The following is a 21,868-nucleotide window of genomic DNA, read 5'->3' on the forward strand; positions in this document are numbered from 1 at the left end:
AATTCAGGCAGCATGTTGCAAAGATGGTGAAGGTAACACAGAGGATTGCTGCAATACTGAGAAGTACTCTAATCTGCAGAGATACAAGAGTTAGCATTCTGTTGTATAAGACCCTGATCAGACCACACTTAGATTATTGTTCTCAGATTTAGTTCCCAGGATTTGAAGGGGATAAATTAACTGTGGAAAGGGTACAAAGGCAGATGAAAGAGATGGTTTCAGGACTATACAGTGCTAGTTATGAGGATCTGCTGAGGGAATGTGGACTGCAGAGTTTGGTGGATAAAAGAAGAGGTGATATGTTTGAGACTTTTAAACTGTTGACAGGCAGTTACAGGGTGGATATTGGGGAGTTCTTTCACTTGATGGAACAGTGGGAGGGTGCGACGACAAGGGGCCCATCCCTGGAAGTTACGAAAGGAAGCTGTGAGCAAGAAGGTGAGGAGTGGTTTCTTTGCATGGAGGGTAGTTGAACCGTGGAATGCATTGCCTGAGAGAGTGATGAGAGCAAGAACGGTCAATGAGTTCAAGGAGTGGTATGATAGACTTTGTGTTTCCTAAGAAGGACCTCTCACGATGAGTCTCTTGACTCCAGGAGGCCTTAATAATAATAATAATAAAATTAGTGTAGTGGTCTTAGTATAGATCTCTGGGGAACTCCACCTAGTCATCCTAATTTTTCTTGATTCCACTCCACTATATATGACCTTCTGATGTCTATCAGCCATCCCCCTATCCATGTCACCAGCTTCATATCTATTTCCCATTTACTCCAACTTATGTAATGGTTTTCCATGCAATATTCTGTCAAATAGTCTTGCAAATTCCAGCTTATCATGGTATAGCCATTTCCTTTATCCAATTCTGCTGTCACCTTATAGAATGCGAATTAATTACTGAATCAATCACCATCTTTTAGAGTATTATATTCCTATCCACCCATTCTTGAATTTTACTTTTAACCAACTTTTCCAATACTTGAACCACCACTCTAGAGATACAACTGGTATGTAATTTGCTGCTTCTCTCTTAGAGTTACCTCTATGTAATGGAACTATCTTACCCTCTTTTCACTCCCTTGGAACCTTGCCGGAGCTGAGACTTAGATTAAACAACTTTGTCAGGGGCACTACCAGTTCACTTGCACATTCATGTAGCACATGAGCTGGCATACTGCCCAGGACCACTGCTGTATTCACATTGATGTTTTTCAATATAATTGAGTACCTTCAGTTCATCTACCTCAATGCACACATCAGTCTCTGTCACCTCAGTAACTACAAAGTCACCATCTGTATGATATACCCTTGCAAAGTGATCACTTAGTAACTGAACTATTTCTTCTGCTTCTGTCACTGTCAGTACCATCAGCACTGAGTGAAGTTATCTTTTTTGTAATCATTCATCATTCTTTCTCTTGGAAGTTTTTCCACTTGGTTATATTATAAATTAAAGATTCCGAGAAATTATATTCTTAGTTTAATCCTTTATCCAAGTGTAAGCAAACAAAGTTTGCATCTGAAGTATTTTCAGGACTGGGGCAACTTGTATATAGAAGCTAATGACTTTACATTACTTGCATTAGTATCCATAATGCAAAGCACACATCCTTACAGATATGTATAATGCTATGTACTATGGAAAGAGTTACTATCCGGACTGGTTTAGACTTTTATTGAGGTCTCATCAGTGGGAACCAGACCCAGAGGACTGGCACCTCCACAGCATAGTATTATACATATCTGTAAGGATGTGTTATTTTGGATACTAATGGATTGCATTATGGATACTAATGCAAGTGATGTAAAGTCATTATCTTCTATATACAAGTTGCCCCAGTCCTGAAAATACTTCAGGTGCAAACTTTGTTTGCTTACACTTGGAATAAAGACTAAACTAATAATATAATTTCTTGGTATCTTTAATTCTTTCTCTTACTTGCTATGTAGCAGGAAAAACTCATTTGGATTTACTTTCGCCTACTTAGGTAATTTTCTCTCAGAATCTGATTTAGCCTTCCTTACCATACTAGTTATCCTTCTTGCTTGTGCTTTATTGCTCATGGGCATGCACAATATGATCACCTTGTTTATACTCCTTCCACAATGCTTTATATTGCTAGTCATCCACTTACTTGGTTTATCCTGGGTATGCATTCTGATACTGCCTTATTCAAACAATCCTTGACTGCTTCACATGGATTGACATTCATTCCATATAGTATCCCTAAATATATAAATCCCTAGGTATGAGAGTTACCCCCCCCCCTCCCCAAATGGCCAGGACGTCTGTAGATGTCCAGCAAACTCTGGATACGATTCTGTAACACCTATTGAATAACATGGATAAGAGGTGCAATTCGGTCTCACTGTTTATCCACCTTGGCTGGTAGTGGTGTTGATTTATCAAATTTACAACTTTTTGACATAGGTTTATTATGATATCATTTAATACCTTCTGTTAAAGGTTTTTTGCCTGATCTATGAGTACAAACAGTTTGAAATGATATTCAGGCCAGTGAAACCTAAAAGTACTAATAGAAGGCAGATGTAAAAGTTCCTAGGCAGAGCTTGTCTTTTAAGTGCAAGCAAAGGCAAATTAGATGCTAAGGGTTGTAATCTCATAAGCTCTCTGGACTATTTTCAATATGTTTTTTTTTCTAAATTTATATACATTCAGCTATGAAATATGAATGAATTTATAATATCCTCTATTTCTATTAATTTATAATCCCTGAAATTACACCTTTTAGGCTCTTCAATTAAAAACCTAATATCTTAACAACTGAATCCATAATACTATATTTCTGAAACAGTTTTTGTGACTTCATAAAAAAAAAATCACATATTGAAAAACAGGACATATTGGTATCTTAAAAGTGTGCCTGGGAACACGAACAATTTTTGTGAAAACAGAATAGGTGGGCATCCTTCCTTAGTCCACAATCACCTGTATCTTGAATTGACCTCTTCTCCTTCGACATTGTGGCTTGAGACTACATTCTTCATGTTTTGGTCATTCTTTTACTCATCACCACATGGCTGCATGCACACGCTCATTTGCATTAAAACCTAATGGCTTTAGTTTTCCTTACTTTTAACTTCCACACTTTCAGTGAACAAAGTTCTCTCTCTAGACACCTAACTCCAAATCTATTTAAGTGCAGTCTGTAACTATTATATAAATCCTTCCATCCGTCATATTCAGACCATAGATCCACAAACTCTACATCATTTCTTCTACACAACATGCATATTCTCATAGTACCCATATATGAAAAGGGAAATAAAACTGAATGTGAGAATTCCAGAGTTATTTCTCTATTGAGTGTTCCTGGTAAGATTTACACAAGTATACTTGAGAAACGGTTGAGAAGGATTGTGGAAGAAAAGCTTGGTTAAGGTCCAATAGAGGTTGTCAGGATCAGATTTTCACTTCATTACAAATAGTTGAGAAATCATGGGAATATAACAAAGATCTGTATTTAAGTTTTGTAGATCTGGAAAAGGCATATGACAAGGTGCAAGCGAGAAGCTATTCAAAATGCTACAGTTATATGGTGTCAATAGGGCATTATATCAAGCAATACTTAGTCTTTATTTGAGTTGTAAGTCAGCAGTTAGATATGAAGTAAGTACCAGAAGATGGTTTAATGTTAAATCTGGTGTCAGACAAGGATGTGCGTTATTCCCTTTGTTGCTCTATATGGATTACATGAAGGAAAGTGGTATTAAACCTGATATCAAAATTGGAGATGTTAATGTCAGCTCTTTGCTTTATGCGGATGATGTTATACTTCTAAACAAATCTGCTAGAAGTCTGCAAGATTCCCTGACTAAGTTGAATAACTGTTGGTATGAAGATATGGTATAAAGTTGGTATGAAGATAAGGTAGGTATGGTATGAAGGTCAGCATTAACAAGACAAAGACAATGAAAATAGGCAGCATTGAAAATATTATTATTATTATTATTACCCGAAGACCTCAGATGAGTCAAGGACTCATCTGGGATCAACTGCATATCAGCTGCATTGAATGGAGAACCTATAGAACAAGTAAAACATTTCAGTACTTTTTTCAGTACATTTCAGTACTAAAACATTTCGGTACAATTTTTAGTGAAGGTGGTAAATTAAATATGGAAATAGACAACAGAATCAACAAAGCTGGTAGGGTAGTAAGTCAATTGAATAAATTCATATGGAATAAGAGAGAAATTAGTCGGAAAACACTAAATTAGCTATATACAAGACAGATTTAAACCAATTTTAACTTATGGATCTGAGAGCTGGGTCAGAAGTAAAACACTTGACCAAAGACTAGACTGCAGATATGAGAGTCCTGAGAAAGATTAGGGAGCATGAACAGATAGCATCAATGGCAATATCATATTAAAAATGAGGATATTAGGAAAGAACTTGACACCAGGAATGCATTAGCAGACGTGACCTCAGGTGGTATGGTCACTTAAACAGAATGGGAGAGGAAAGATTAGCAAAACAAGCTTTGTCTGCCAGGTTGGCAGGAAAAAGACCCAGAGGAAGACCAAGATTTTTACATGGATTGGTACGGTAAAAGGTGCTTTAGAAGATAGAAATATAAGATCTGATAATGTTGGAGTCTTGACAGATAAGAGACTGGTTTGGAGGAAAATTGTTGATAGGAGGTTAGTAATGATGTAAATTTTTCATCTAGTACTATCATATCCTGTACACCTCCTTCATGATACATGGCAGGAATTTGATGATGATGCAATCAGCACCTTCATTCTCAGTTTTCTTCTATCATAGCATGGTAAGAGACCTAGTCTTCACCATCTCGCTTTTCTTTTACTCTTCTTCCAATAACTCCCCCTGTGTACAATACTTCTCACTCTTCGGGTCATTAGTGCCAGCCAAAGCAATCAATTCTCTCCTCTTCCTGACAGTATCACTAATATTATTCATTTTTGCACCAGAAAACAGTTTCATCATGCTTTCATTAACTGATCATAGAATCTGCATACAGAATTTTATTCTTAACCTTTTTATCTAGTTTATCCATACAATCTTGTTTCTTACTTTTTTTTCCCCCTCTTTTTGGTTCTGTTAATTTCTTCACATTTCTGCAATCAAGCATTTTAGTCATTTTAATTTTAGTTATTTTAGCTCTTTTGCATCATTATTAAAAATGTTAGCTTAGAAATATAAGTGATATTGATGTTATAGTGTAGATTTTTATTTCTTTACAGTCAGCAGCAGAATTTTTAAAAGGTTTGCCTTCTTATAATGAAAATAATTTTGCACGGTTCCAAGCAGATTCTTCATGTAAAACTACGGTAAGTTGTTTGTGTAACTTCTTTTGCCACTTTTAAGTGTGTTTAATATGTACTTGGTTGCATGGCTGCTTCTGTGGTGTTATATATTTTAACATATTCATACCTTGCTTATCAGGGACATCATCTCATACTTTGTTTGGACATTAGCTGTACATCGATGACTTCAGTGTTGTACATGGTTTCTGATTATCATTTTCTGATATGTACCCATACAGGGTTATGTAGGATATTATAAGTTGCCATCCTGGTTGGCCAAGTGGTTTGGGTATCTGCTCTCCAGCCAAAAGGCTGCAGGTTCGAATCACACTTTGGGCATGGATGTTTGTGATTGTTTGTGAAAATACTAGTGGTGGTTGTCTGCAGTAGATGGCGTTGGTGTAAATGATGAAGGCAATTGTAGTTGGTGGACGTGGAGAGTTGTAGAGTAGGTGCTCTCCCTCGATGAGTCTTGGGACTCCCTGGAGGTGTTACATAATAATAATAATGATAGTACAACATAAATTGATTTAACATTACTGCTATCTTCTTATGAACACTTTTCTTCTGAATTAACATGTTATTTGCAAAGGCTCTGATACTAATTATTATTCTTGACCTCCATGGTGTCATAAGACTCATCATGGGAAGTTCACCTCAATACAGTATTGTATTACTCCAACTCATCCACTGCTTGCATTTTTCCAACCTTTCAGGCAATGCATTTCACACTTACTACTCTTCATGCAGAACACTTACTTCTTACCCTCTGCTTTATTTTTACTTAAAACTTCTTTTGCCATTTCTAAGTATTGCCCTTTGTCCTTGTTCCTTCCCCTCATTCTGCCATATGAAAATTTTCCTGGTGTCAATCCAGTAAATACCTTTCATCATCTTAAATATCTGTCATATTCTCTTTCATCTTTTACAGTCATGCAAGTGAAGCATCCCATCTGTGGATCCTAAATTTCAACACCTTACATTTAGTTGCATTAAATTGATGTTAAAGTTCATTTACCCACCTTTCCAGTTTATTCAAATTCTCTTAGTCAGAGCATCAGTACTGTTACTAGAGATTGAAAAATGTGCTCATTTGCGACAAGTGAGATTTTTTAATTGACAAGTAAAAAAAAAAAATGTTGGTTTAATCATCAGTTTATTTACATAATGCCATTTCTGTTTTATTTCATAAATAGTATTTTGTATGTTTAAATTATCACATCTATTGAGGAATGCTGGTTATAATGGAATGTGATCTGCAAGAAGACAGGATATGCACGCATCATTTTATCTTTAGAGAGCATTCATTTGCAAGAAAACTGGTTGATCATGGTATAGCAACCTAAATCAGATATGCAGCAAACAGCAGTAATTAGCTTTTACTGCAGTGATGGAATATGTAGAATTTCAATATTAATAGTTGATATTAAAACTGTAAAAGTTGAGTTTTTATTTTTGCAAAATATTTCTTTATATTGATTCTAACCCAAATGTATTTTGATTGTTTTTCTAAGTTATTGCCCTGTCATGACATCACTGACACTCTGCATCCCATAATGTTTTGGAGCCAATCAGAATTCAGAAATGCCCTAATGTAGTTATGTATAGATCTAAGGTTTTTATTTTATTGAGAGTTCATATGATGCTGAATGTTTTCAACACTTGCTTATAATGGCAGAGAAGATACTGTTTGCTTGTTTTTCTGTAAAAGCAATTCTACATAACTTAAAATGAAAACAGCAAAAAAATGGTATTAATAATAAAAAAATAATAATAAATGGTCTTGTATCACTTATAAAATGCATGCATTTTTTTCTTCACAGGCTAATAAACATGTTCATAAGTAGGTACAGTACAACCAGGCTAAACAGAATGAGATATTTGCCTGACTGAGCCAACACAAAATAATTCAAGTCCTGACTATTACTGATAAGCCTTCCATAAGCTTTACATCATCTGCAGACAACTGAATATCTCCCTGTAGTCTGCTGACAATATCAATGATGACATAGATGGAATAGTGATTGTCTTAGTATCTGAAGCCTGTGGTAATCCACTTGTAGTCTTTCTACTCCATACTCCTCCATATTTAACTCTGTGATATCTGTCAGAAAGCCAGTTATTATTCCAATTCACTAATTGTATATCAAACCAATATACTGCAACTTAAATGCCGACTTGTCATACGGAACTTTAACAAATGCCTTTGCAAAATCCAAACAAATGACAGTGTATGTCTTACCTTCATCCACTGCTCTTGTTAACTCTGTTGTAAAAGGCAACCAGATTAATAAAACATGAGGACTTCTTAAGAAATTCATGCTAGCTTGCATAAATAACATTGCTCTCATCTCTCCAATTCTGTATATGAGTACTTACTAATTTTTCCAAAATTTTAACAATCACAGAAAAAATAGAAACTGATCTATAGTCTTGATCATACATCAGGCTTGGTCTTCATTCATCAAACCTTTGACATCTGCAGACCTGAGCTATGACAGAAGAGTTGCTTCCCCTTCATGTGCAACTTAAAGAAAGCAGTGTGGTAATGGCTTTGAGGCCATTTGGTGCGAGGTTGAGATAAGCATGAATTTTAGATATTTAGTGGGGTTATTGCTTCAGGCTAAATGTAGAGGGAGAGGTTGTGAAATGTTCAGGTGGATGAGACTAGAGAGTGATAGGAGGGTTATAATAATAGTTACTATGAAAATATTGACTGGAAGCAGGAAATGTGAGTAAAGAGATTGAATCCCTTGAGCTACTTTATGCAGCATGTAGTAAAGCAACATGTGGGGGTGTTATATTTAATATTTCGTGGTAATGGCTTTGAGGCCATTTGGTGCGAGGTTGAGGTAAGCATGAATTTTAGATATTTAGTGGGGTTATTGCTTCAGGCCAGGAAATGTAGAGGGAGAGGTTTGTGAAATGTTCAGGTGGATGAGACTCGAGAGTGATAGGAGTTATAATAATAGTTGACTATGGAAATATAGACTGGACGCAGGAAATGTGAGTAAAGAGATTGAATCCCTTGAGCTACTTTATGCAGCATGTAGTAAAGCAACATGTGGGGGTGTTATATTTAATATTTCATATAATGTTTGAAGTTTTTCCACTTGGTTATACTATAAATTAAAGATACTAAGAAATTATATACTTGGTTTAATCCTTTATCCAAGTGTAAGCAAACAAAGTTTGCACCTGAGATATTTTCAGGGCTGGGTCACCAGCTGATGACTTGACATCACTTGCCTTAGTATCCAATAATGCAAAGCACATATCCTTATGGGTATGTATAATGCTATGCATTATGGAAAGGGTTACTACCCAGACCAGTTCGATCTTTATTGAGGTCTTGTCATTGGGAGCTTTGTTTGCTTACACTTGGGTAAAGGATTAAACGAAATATACAATTTCTTGATATTTTTAATTTATTTCATATAATGATAATAGATGTCACCATGATGCCACCAGTTGGGGGAAGTGATCATGTGGTTTTGGTGTGGGAAGTAGCTAGGCAGGTAGAAAATCTACAGAATGAAATTGTGGAATTGCAGAGCAGGAGACTATAATAATGAAACAGGTTGGAGATGTTCAGTAGCTTGGTCATTTGAAGAGGAGAGAAATTAGCAGTGTTTGGGACTTGTCTGGAATCAGTTACTTAAGGCAGTGTCACATTGTATACCTAAGGTTAAGAGAATAAATGAAGTAGAGATGAAATGGATGAATTGTGGAATTATGTCAGATCTTCTGAGAAAGAGAATGTTATGGAGGAGATATAAAGAAGTGAATACCTCTCAGTAACATGAGGAGTGTAAGGTGCAGGCTTAGGGTGATGAGTGTAGTGAGGAAGGAGAAATTGGCATATGGTATTGCAAGTAGAACAGTGGTAAAGACTGACTTTACCTGCTGCTGGACATGAAGCAAGGGTGACATATGAAGATATAATGGAAATGTTCAATGAGTATTTGATTAGTGTATTTCATGTGGAGGTCAAGGTGTGTTAGAGTACTGTTGAATAACAAGGACAGAAGACTGACAGTTCAAGAATGAGAAGTATTAATATTAAGTAACCTTGATGTTAATAAGGCTGTGGGACTGGATGTGATAACACTACATATATTATGAGAATCTACAAAAGAGTGGTAATTCCTCTGAGGTTTTCAGCAGAAGTCTTGCAACAGAAACAGTCTCAGAAGAGTGTAAAAAATGTAGACAAAAGCAGTGCTACTGCATTAGGGAGAATCCAAGTCATTAGTGTTCAGCAAAAGGCAGCGTGTTTATCAGATGTAGTGGTGAAGGCATTAAAGAGACTGCTTAGAGACAATATAAGCTGGGATTGATGAGACTGAAAGTTTCAAGAGAGCAGCATGAGCTTGTTATGGGGAAGTCATGCTTTAGTAATGTGGTAATGTTTTTTATAACAGTGATTAGTGTATTGCACAGAGATGCTTATATAGTGATTTATCTGGATTTTGCTAAAGCATTCAATAGCGTACCACATAAACTACTGATAAGAGCTAGTGAGTTACGTACGAGGGTGTAGTGTGTCAAAAAAAAAAAAAAAAGAGGAAGATGACAAGAGTACCTTCTCGGGCTACTGTTGTTTAATCTATGTATCAGTCAGTGCCGCGCCATGGATAGGAGGGGCTCCTTATTTCAGCGCCCCCATAAAATAAGTTTCGATGAAAAATTTTTGCGAAAAATTTTACTTTGTTAAAAGTACAAAACAGTTTATATGCATACATAAAAATAAATTTTATTTAACAGTATTAGAACATCGTAATCATTGAAATTCATTAATAAGGAATTTTTAATAATAAAAATTTTCAAAAATGTTTATTCCTTAATATATAAATACAACAGAATATATATATATATATATATATATATATATATATATATATATATATATATAATAGGTAAAATAGCAATTTGTAGTATTAACTCGGTACTGGGATATGTTCATATTTATATATACTGACTTAGATCCGAGAACTAGAAATAACAATTAAATTTATTCAAAACGCAACGTTTCATCGGATTGTCCGACTTCTTCAGGTGTGGGAACATAGAAAGCAAGTAAACACTATAAGAAATATTTTATCACAATAAAACGACTATTATAAAATTCAGTTAGCTTTGAACTGTAGCTACAGTCCGTGTTAAAGTTCTGTTGTTAAGTAGCTGCATGTGTCTGATTTCACGCGTGTACCAATATCAGATAGCAGAGCTGAAAGAGTCCGGTAGATTATAGCTGAGGTTATTATTTATGTAATGAGGATCCATAACAATTTCCTTAGACTCGACTATGCGTCGCTCCACCTTGTCACGGCATATATGAAGGTTTGAGGTTGTTGTCTAGTTTATCTCATGTTGACGGCCTTCATCAACCCTAGCACATCGTGCTAGATCTATACTGTCAGATGACGAAGACCTTCACAAGTAATGGCTACTCGTCGAAAACTATTAATAAGCATCTATACCACTGCCATCAAAACAACTCAGAAACATGAGACAATCCAAAAGGTTATATCTCCTTACCATATATCAGCTCGCTCTCCACGAAACTAAGAAGAATCTTAAGAAAGTTGAACATAAAAACCTGTTTCTCTACTCTTCCTAAACTAAGATCGATTTTAAGCAAATACAAACAAGCTCACAACCATCTACAATTCCCAGGAGTGTACAAAATCACGTGTGACTGCGGGAAGCAATACTATGTCCTAACTGAAAAATCCATCCTCCTACGTCTAAAAGAACACCAGAGAGACATTGCCTACAAAAGAACTAGAGCAAGTGCCCTGTCAAGCCATTTACTTTTTTCAGTAAACACAAATGATGAAGGCTGTCAACATGAGAAAAACTGGACAACAACCTCAAACCTTCATATATGCCGTGACGAGGTGGAGCGACTCATAGTCGAGTCTAAGGAAATTGTTATGGACCCTCATCATCACATAAATAATAACCTCAGCTATAATCTACCAGACTCTTTCAGCTCTGCTATTCGATATTGGCACACGCATGAAATCAGACGCACACAGCTACTTAACAGTAAAACTTCAACACGGACTGTTGCTACAGTTCAAAGCTAACTGATTTTATAATAGTCGTTTTATAGTGATACGATGTTTCGTATAGTGTTTACTTGCTTTCTATGTTCCCATGCCTGAGGAAGTCGGACAATCCGATGAAACATGTTGCGTTTTGAATAAATTTAATTGTTATTCTAGTCTCGGTTATAATCAGTATATATAAATATGAATATATATATATATATATATATATATATATATGTTAAGAATACCAAGCAATTTTTAAAAACCTGGTTTTACTCCATTTCCCAAGTAAGCAAACAGACAAATAAATCAAGTTTGCACCTGCAAATGATGCAAGTCTAGCTGATCCTACAGGTAGTGCAAGACCAGGGCAACTCGTGGTAGACGTGGAACAAGCTCCGATCACTAATCTTAATATTTTCCCTTAATGCCAAAACACATCTCCAATAAAGGGGATGTATGATGTTTTGTATTAAAGGCAAGGGGCCACTACCCAGACCGGTTTCGACCTTTATTGAGGCCTCATCAGTGGGAGCTAGGCTAGAAATAGAAATACCAAGATTTAGTAATACAGAGCTCGTAAGTATTTTACCAGAACAAGTTCCCATAAGGTGTTTTAACCTTATTAATTAAAAATCTCTAGAGGAGATATAAATGTAGAAAGTATTTTACCTTGGGTATATTAAATGTTAAGAATACCAAGCAATTTTTAAAAACCTGGTTTTACTCCATTTCCCAAGTAAGCAAACAGACAAATAAGTCAAGTTTGCGCCTGCAAATGATGCAAGTCTAGCTGATCCTACAGGTAGTGCAAGACCAGGGCAACTCGTGGTAGACGTGGAACAAGCTCCGATCACTAACCTTAATATTTTCCCTTAATGCCAAAACATTTAACATTTAATATACCCAAGGTAAAATACTTTCTACATTTATATCTCCTCCAGAGATTTTTAATTAATAAGATTAAAACACCTTATGGCAACTTGTTCTGGTAAAATACTTACGAGCTCTGTATTACTAAATCTTGGTATTTCTATTTCTAGCCTAGCTCCCACTGATGAGGCCTCAATAAAGGTCGAAACCAGTCTGGGTAGTGGCCCCTTGCCTTTAATACAAAACATCATACATCCCCTTTATTGGAGATGTGTTTTGGCATTAAGGGAAAATATTAAGATTAGTGATCGGAGCTTGTTCCACGTCTACCACGAGTTGCCCTGGTCTTGCACTACCTGTAGGATCAGCTAGACTTGCATCATTTGCAGGTGCAAACTTGACTTATTTGTCTGTTTGCTTACTTGGGAAATGGAGTAAAACCAGGTTTTTAAAAATTGCTTGGTATTCTTAACATTTAATATACCCAAGGTAAAATACTTTCTACATATATATATATATATATATATATATAAACAAAAATTACTTTTATTTTAATATAAAAAGAAATATTACATAAGAAAGATAATTAGAAGATATGCTTTTAACTATATAAAAATTAGTACAAATGTAGATTTATTTTACATATTTATGTCTTTCTTTAGCTGCCAAATATTTTTAATAATATCTTTAATGTCTAAGGAACCCATAAAATTTTCAATTGATCATCATCAAATTCCTGCCATGTATCCTCAAGGGGTGTACAGGATATGATAGTACTACATGAAAAAAATTACATCATTATTAATTTCCTATCTACAATTTTCCTCCAAATCAGTCTGTTACTTGTCAAGACTCCAACATTATCAGATCTTATATTTCTATCGTCTAAAGCACTTTGTACTGTATCAATCCACCTATATCTTGGTCTTCCTCTGGGTCGTTTTGCTGCCAACCTGGCAGAGAACACTTGTTTTGCTAATCTTTCTTCTCCCATTCTGTTTAAGTGACCATACCACCTGAGATTAGCTCTGCTAACGCATTCCTGGATGCTGACAATGTCAAATTCTTTCCTAATATCCTCGTTTTTAATATGATATTGCTATTGATGCCATCTGTTCATGCCTATAATCTTTCTCAGGACTCTCATATCTGTGGTCTCTAGTCTTTGGGCAAGTGTTTTACTTCTGACCCAGCTCTCAGATCCATAAGTTAAAACTGGTTTAAACACTGCCTTGTATACAGCTAATTTAGTGTTCCGACTAATTTCTCTCTTATTCCATATGAATTTATTCAATTGACTTCCCACCATACCAGCTTTGCTGATTCTGTTTTCTATTTCTATATTTAATTTACCGTCTTCAGTAAAAATCGTGCCTAAATAGCTGAAATGTTTTACTTGTTCCACAGGTTCTCCATTCACAACACAGTTGACATTTTCCATGATTCTGCCTATTTTCATTGTCTTTGTCTTTTTATTGCTGACCTTCATGCCATATCTATTACAACAGCTATTCAATTTAGTCAGAGAATCTTGCAGACTTGTAGCAGATTTATTTAGAAGTATAACATCATCCGCATAAAGCAAAGAGCTGACATTAACATCTCCAATTTTGATATCTTGTTTAATACCACTTTCCTTCATAATGTGATCCATATAGATAATGAATAACAGAGGGGATAATGTACATCCTTGTCTCACACCAGATTTAACATTAAACCATCTTCCTGTACTTCCTTCAATTCTAACTCCTGACTTACAACTCAAATAAAGACTAAGTATTGCTTGATATAATGCCCCATTGACACCATATAACTGCAGCGTATTGAATAGCTTCTCTCTTGGCACCTTGTCATGCCTTTTCCAGTCGACAAAACTTAAATACAGATCTTTGTTATATTCCCATGCTTTCTCGACTATTTGTCGTAAAGTGAAGATCTGATCCTGACAGCCTCTATTTGGCTTGAATCCAGCTTGTTCTTTACCAAGCTTTTCTTCCACAATTCTTCTCAACCGTTTCTCAAGTATACTTGCATAGATCTTGCCAGGAACACTCAGTAGGGAAATACCTCTGTAATTCTCACATTCAGTTTTATTTCCCTTTTTATATACGGGTACTATTAGAGCTCTACTCCAATCATTGGAAATTCGTCCCGCTGTCCAGGCTTTCTGAACTATGCAGTGCGGCCACTGTAAGACTCTTATACCACCATACTTCAGCATTTCTGGTTGAATATCATCTACTCCTTCTGCATTTCAATATTTCAAGCCTTTGATGGCTTTTTCTACTTCAAGTATGGATATGTATTCCTGACTGCATGCCTGGTCAGTGTTTTTTTACCGCTGTGCTGTCACCACTACTTGTTTCATTTAGCAGTTTTTCGAAGTAATTACTCCATACTTCAAGGATATCTTTTTCTCCCGTTTTCATGTCACCTTTATCATCTCTAACTCTTTTTACAGCACTCTTCCCTCCATTTCTAAGCTTCTTTTACAACCTCCAGAAAATTTTCCACCTTCTTGATATTTATTTTCTATATTCTTGCCAAAGACCTCCCATGACTTTTGTTTAGCTAGTTTTACACACTGTTTAGCATTTTTGCATTTGCCTCTGTATTCTCTAAGAGCACGAGCTGACTTATTTGCCAGAAACTTTTGATATGCTTTCTTCTTTTCCTTCACTGCCTCTTTAACTTTGTGTTCACCATGGAGTTCTAATTTTTCTATCCTTGCAGACATCTTCACCACATGCCTCTCTAGCTGAATCAATCAGGGCTTTCTTCAAGGCTTGATTCCTGTTCTCAAACTCTTTAATTTTTTCTTCAATAATCTTTATGTATTTTAGTCTACAGTTCACATTTGAGAGCTGCTCCACTTTTATTCGCTTTAAAACTTTCTTACATGTTCTTCTTTTCAATATGAAATTCAATTTTATCCTGCTCAAGACCAAACAGTGATCACTTCCAATTTCAAATCCCCTGTACACTCTGAAGTGATCACTGTTTGGTCTTGAGCAGGATAAAATTGAATTTCATATTGAAAAGAAGAACATGTAAGAAAGTTTTAAAGCGAATAAAAGTGGAGCAGCTCTCAAATGTGAACTGTAGACTAAAATACATAAAGATTATTGAAGAAAAAATTAAAGAGTTTGAGAACAGGAATCAAGCCTTGAAGAAAGCCCTGATTGATTCAGCTAGAGAGGCATGTGGTGAAGATGTCTGCAAGGATAGAAAAATTAGAACTCCATGGTGAAAACAAAGTTAAAGAGGCAGTGAAGGAAAAGAAGAAAGCATATCAAAAGTTTCTGGCAAATAAGTCAGCTCGTGCTCTTAGAGAATACAGAGGCAAATGCAAAAATGCTAAACAGTGTGTAAAACTAGCTAAACAAAAGTCATGGGAGGTCTTTGGCAAGAATATAGAAAATAAATATCAAGAAGGTGGAAAATTTTCTGGAGGTTGTAAAAGAAGCTTAGAAATGGAGGGAAGAGTGCTGTAAAAAGAGTTAGAGAAGATAAAGGTGACATGAAAACGGGAGAAAAAGATATCCTTGAAGTATGGAGTAATTACTTCGAAAAACTGCTAAATGAAACAAGTAGTGGTGACAGCACAGCGGTAAAAAAACACTGACCAGGCATGCAGTTAGGAATACATATCCATACTTGAAGTAGAAAAAGCCATCAAAGGCTTGAAATATTGAAATGCAGAAGGAGTAGATGATATTCAACCAGAAATGCTGAAGTATGGTGGTATAAGAGTCTTACAGTGGCCGCACTGCATAGTTCAGAAAGCCTGGACAGCGGGACGAATTTCCAATGATTGGAGTAGAGCTCTAATAGTACCCGTATATAAAAAGGGAAATAAAACTGAATGTGAGAATTACAGAGGTATTTCCCTACTGAGTGTTCCTAGCAAGATCTATGCCAGTATACTTGAGAAACGGTTGGGAAGAATTGTGGAAGAAAAGGTGGGTGAAGAACAAGCTGGATTCAGGCCAAATGGAGGCTGTCAGGATCGGATCTTCGCTTTACGACAAATTGTCGAGAAAGCATGGGAATATAACAATGATCTGTATTTAAGTTTTGTCGATTTGGAAAAGGCATATGACAAGGTGCCAAGAGAGAAGCTATTCAATACGCTGCAGTTATATGGTGTCAATGGGGCATTATATCAAGCAATACTTAGTCTTTATTTGAGTTGTAAGTCAGCAGTTAGAATTGAAGAAAGTACAGGAAGATGGTTTAATGTTAAATCTGGTGTGAGTCAAGGATGTACATTATCCCCTCTGTTATTCATTATCTATATGGATCACATTATGAAGGAAAGTGGTATTAAACATGATATCAAAATTGGAGATGTTAATGTCAGCTCTTTGCTAAATTTATGCGGATGATGTTATACTTCTAAATAAATCCGCTACAAGTCTGCAAGATTCTCTGACTAAATTGAATAACTGTTGTAATAGATATGGTATGAAGGTCAGCAATAAAAAGACAAAGACAATGAAAATAGGCAGAATCATGAAAATATCAACTGTGTTGTGAACGGTGAACCTGTGGAACAAGTAAAACATTTCAGCTACTTAGGCACCATTTTTAGTGAAGATGGTAAATTAAATATAGAAATAGACAACAGAATCAGCAAAGCTGGTATGGTGGGAAGTAAATTGAATAAATTCATATGGAATAAGAGAGAAATTAGTTGGAACACTAAATTAGCTGTACAAGACAATGTTCAAACCAGTTTTAACTTATGGATCTGAGAGCTGAGTCAAAAGTAAAACACTTGACCAAAGATTAGAGACTGCAGATCTGAGAGTCCTGAGAAAGATATAGGCATGAACAGATGGCATCAATAGCAATATCATATTAAAAACGAGGATATTAGGAAAGAATTTGACATTGTCAGCATCCTGGATTGTGTTAGCAGAGCTAATCTCAGGTGGTATGGTTACTTAAACAGAATGGGCGAAGAAAGATTAGCAAAACAAGTGTTCTCTGCCAGGTTGGCAGGAAAACGACCCAGAGGAAGACCAAGATATAGGTGGTTTGATACGGTACAAAGTGCCTTAGACGATAGAAATATAAGATCTGGTAAATATAAGATCTAATGTTGGAGTCTTGACAAGTAACAGACTGATTTGGAGGAAAATTGTAGATAGGAAGTTTGTAATGATGTAAATTTTTCATGTAGTACTATCATATCCTGTACACCCCTTTAGGGTACATGGCAGGAATTTGATGAAGTTTGGAAATGCTATGTAGATGATGTCTTCATTATTTGGAGCTATGGACATGATTCTCTTATGGTTTTCCTTGAACATCTCAACAGCCAATATCAAAGTATTAAGTTTACTGCCGAGCTTGAAATGGATAATTCCCTGCCTTTTCTTGATGTCAAACTGACCTGCTCTTCTGGTAAACTCAAAATATCGATATATAGAAAGCCGACACATACCAACAGATATCTGCATAGTCAATCCCATCAATTCTCTCCTCATAAGCTTGGAATAATTTCCACCTTGGGCCATAGAGCCCGTTCTCTTCTGGATGACCCAAATGAACTTCTTACAGAGATAAACCATCTCAAAATTTCTTTCAAAGTTAATGGATATTCCAGGAGAATCATTTAAAGATTCCTTCTTAATCCTCCTAGACATCGCTCAGAAGAAACAAATAGATTCAAAGGCAATATCTATCTATATATCTATTCCTTGAAAGTTCTAAGAAAATACAATATCAGAACCTTGTTCACTCCACTTCCTAAAATCCGTTTCTTAATAAGCCACCCAAAACCTTGTCATCATCATCTAAAATACCCTGGTGTATATAAAATATTGTGAGATTTCTTATTTTGGGTAGACAGACAAATCTGTCAAATTTCGTATTTAAGAACACATGAGGGACATTACTTACAAGAGACAGTGAGCCAGTGCATTATCAAGTCATAACCTTTTCTCGGCTAATCCACTTGCCACTGAATCTCCAAGGTTTGATTCCTGTTCTCAAACTCTTTAATTTTTTCTTCAATAATCTTTGTGTATTTTAGTCTACGGTTCACATCTGAGAGCTGCTCAACTTTTATTTGCTTTAAAACTTTCTTACATGTTATTCTTTACAATATGAAATTCAATTTTTTCCTCCTCAAGACTAAATAATCACTATTTAGTCTTGAGCAGGAAAAAATTGAATTTCATATTGAAAAGAATAACATGTAAGAAAGTTCCTCTGTACACTCTGATGTCCTGCACCAGAGAGAAAACATCACTATCAACAATAACATAGTCAATGGGACTTTTCTTATTCCTTGCCACTTCTCTCCATGTGAATTTGTGCACATTTTTATGTTGAAACATGGCGTTAGTAATAACCAGTCCATGTCCTGAGCAGAAATCCAACAGACATTTGCCATTATTATTAGCTTTGCTGTTGGGAAAATTTGGAGAAATGATTGTCTCACAATCATTTCCTACTCTGCTATTTAGATCTCCAACAAGTACCAACTTTTCCTTTTTCATTGTGTCAGTACATTTTTCTAAAGCGTCAAAAAATTCCTCCACTTCTACCTTAGTAGAACCTTCTGTGGTACCATAGGCACAAATAAGTCTCATTGTCCAGTTCCCCATTCTTATATTTGCCCACATTACTCTACTTGAGACTGACTGCTATTCAAGAAGATTAGACTCGTATTTTGTGTTGAATACTATGGCTACTCCTTCTTTTCCTTGATTGTCATTGTCTGAATATAACATTTTGTATTTATTGCTCAGAAAGATCTCACCAGTTTTTGTCTTTTTTGTTTCAGTCACCCCTATTATGTAGATGTGGTACTTATCTAATTCCTCAGCTAGCTCCATTTCTTTGCCATTCAGGCTTCTTATGGTGATAGTACCGATCTTTAGCTCTGGTGATATTGAGTTGGGGTTTGTTTTCAAATTTGTTCCAGTAGCTGACTTTTCGCTGTTCGCCCTGGTTCCCTGGCGAAAACATCGGGGGCCTTGTTTAACCGGGTGACGCCCCAGCAGGCATGAAATTTTGTCATGTTTTACCATTTTTTATTTTGGTCTAACCAATGAGAATACAATTTGGTCGGCTAAATCCCAAATTGCCAGCCATCCTCTTTCGTTCAGTATCCAAGTAGATACCCAACAGGGTGCACCACGAGAAGGTGAAGATTGGACATTAGGTCAGAAGCTCTGGTCGGTTCTCTGCATTTTAAAGGCTATGTGGAGTACTCCTCTTAGCTTTGACCCTTAAGCACCCCATTTTCCAAACTTTAGGTGTTAAAATAAAGGAAGAGATAGCCTTGGTTATTTTGGACAGACAGACAAATCTGTCGAATTGCACATGGAAGAACACATGGGGGACATTACTTACAAGAGACAGTGAGCCAGTGCATTATCAAGTCATATCCTTTTCTCAGCTAATCCTAATGATGAAAGCCAAAGTCACAAAGTCTGCTGGGAAAAATCTACTAACGTCTTCCGTTGCAATGATGAACTAGAGAGAAAAATTGTAGAATCTAGGGAAATCATCTTCAATCCTGTTCATCTAAATAATAACTTGAGCTACAACCTCCCAGATAGTCATTCAGCTGTAATCATGTACTGGTGTTCATGAGATGCTACTAGCACATACTTTCCCAACAATACAACGAACGAAAGAGCAGCTTTAAATACAACCACAACGTTTTAATGTCAATTATGTTTAGCGACTCTCTATGATGTTCATAGTTTATTTAAGCTTCAGTGTTTTAGTGTTTTTTCTTTTTTCTTTCTTTTATGATGTCATCTGATGAAGGCTGTTACTAGCCAAAACTAGTAGTATTTTAATATTAAAACCTTTTAACTTAAATCTCGGTTCTAGTCATTCAAATCTTTAAAAAATAAAATAAAATAAAAGTGTGTGTGTGTGTGTGGAAATTTGGGATGGTAGCTGAAGTAGATAATATTCAACTATTTCAGTGTTTCAGGTAGATTTAGGCAAGCATATTCAAGAGGCTAAGATAATTTGTGGAAGAGAAAAAAAAAACTTACTGGACAATTCAATTCAAGCCAAATAACTGTTGTTAGAATCAATTTTAATTTAATGCAAATATATTTGAGAAATCATGGGAATATAACAAAGATCTGAATTTAAATGTAGATCTGTTTAACGCGTACAAGGTGCCAATAGATTAGTGTAAATGGGGGTATTACACAGTGTATATATATATATATATATATATATATATATCAGTTAGTTAGGGTAAGTCAGCATTTATAATTGGAGCTACAGGAAGGTGTTTTAATATAGAATCTGATGAGACAAGGGTACATGTCTCCACTCCTATTCATCATCTGTTTGAATCACATTATGGGAAAAAGTAACATTAGATGTGATATGAAAATTGAAGAAGTTGATCTTGGCATCTTTAGGTTATGCAGATGACATTTATACCTTAAATTCTTTGAAGTTGAATGAATGATTAACAAATTTGGCATGAAAATCGACAATAAAAAGACCAAGCCTGTAAATATGCAGGAACATTCAAAACATCAGCTGCATTCTGATTGAGGAACCTATAGAAGAAGAAAAACATTTCAGCTATTTAGGCACAATTTTTAGTGAAGATGGCAAAGGTAAATAAATATTGAAATAGGAAATTAGAATAACCTAACTGGTATGGTGGGAAATTAACAAAATAAATTTGTGGAATTAGAAATTATCAGACACTAAACTAACTGTATACAAGACAGTGTTCCAACCAATTTTAACTGGCTGATATGTTATTTATGTTAAAAAAAAAATAATTTATCAGAAACTGGAGACCACAGATTATTATTAACATTTGACTTCCATGGGGTCAAAGGACTCATTGTGGGAAGTCTGTACTCGCTCATGCAAGGAGATAATTAAACTTTGTCTTAAACCCATTCAGTTTCTGTACTCGCTGTACTTTTCAGGCAATCCATTCCACTCACCAATTACTCTGTGCAAAGAGCCTGCTTTTCACTCCCATGCTCACACCCTCCTTATACAGCTTTCTCAGATGGCCTCTAATCTATGAAAAAAATCACATTAATCTGGTAACAATCCCTCATGAACTTGTATATCTCAATCATATCATATCCTCTTCTATTCACAAGGCTCTATAATTTGCATTCCCTCAACTTCTCTTATCTGACATTCCATAGACCTGACACTGACTTAGTAAACCTTCTGAAACACCTTCATCCCCCTGAAAACCAGGTGACCAAACATGTGAACACCTTATACAAGGGAACCATAACTTTATTTCTGTATGTCAACGATAGCCGCTCTAGAGCAATTGGAAGAACAGCGGAACATAGCGCCCTTTGATTGGAAAAGACCTGGGTTCAATTCTCATCGTGACAAGGGGAATCCTTAAATTGGCTTTTTCAATTTAAGGTAAGTTAGCCGATCTCATATGGTGGTAGCAGGTTTTTTTCCCATCGAAACTCTGGTTTTTCATCCTGCATATAGACAAATTGGCCTTCAGAACACATGTAATTTACAGACAAAAAATACTGTTGTTGGTGATGATGGGCAATAGATGGTGCTGATGGTAGTAGTGTCGTAATTGGAGAATTGAGTAGTAGTAGTGGAGAGGATGAAATGTATTTAGCTAAGTGTGCCCTCCAAGAT

General features: G+C 35.8%; 1 protein-coding gene across 1 annotated transcript in view; it reads left to right on the forward strand.

The window, feature by feature from the left end:
* LOC150098265 (DET1- and DDB1-associated protein 1) overlaps nucleotides 1–21,868 on the forward strand; it is a 91,876-nt gene that overhangs the window by 25,882 nt on the left and 44,126 nt on the right. Inside the window, exon 2 of the mRNA XM_090406197.1 lies at nucleotides 5,232–5,318. Coding sequence (XP_090262323.1) covers nucleotides 5,232–5,318 — 87 coding nt within the window. The remainder of the gene's footprint in view (nucleotides 1–5,231; nucleotides 5,319–21,868) is intronic.

Source organism: Typopeltis vanoorti, chromosome 16, assembly GCF_054136105.1.
Source record: "Typopeltis vanoorti isolate ZY-2024b chromosome 16, IOZ_Tvanoo_1.0, whole genome shotgun sequence".
In the NCBI taxonomy this organism is placed as follows: domain Eukaryota; kingdom Metazoa; phylum Arthropoda; class Arachnida; order Uropygi; family Thelyphonidae; genus Typopeltis; species Typopeltis vanoorti.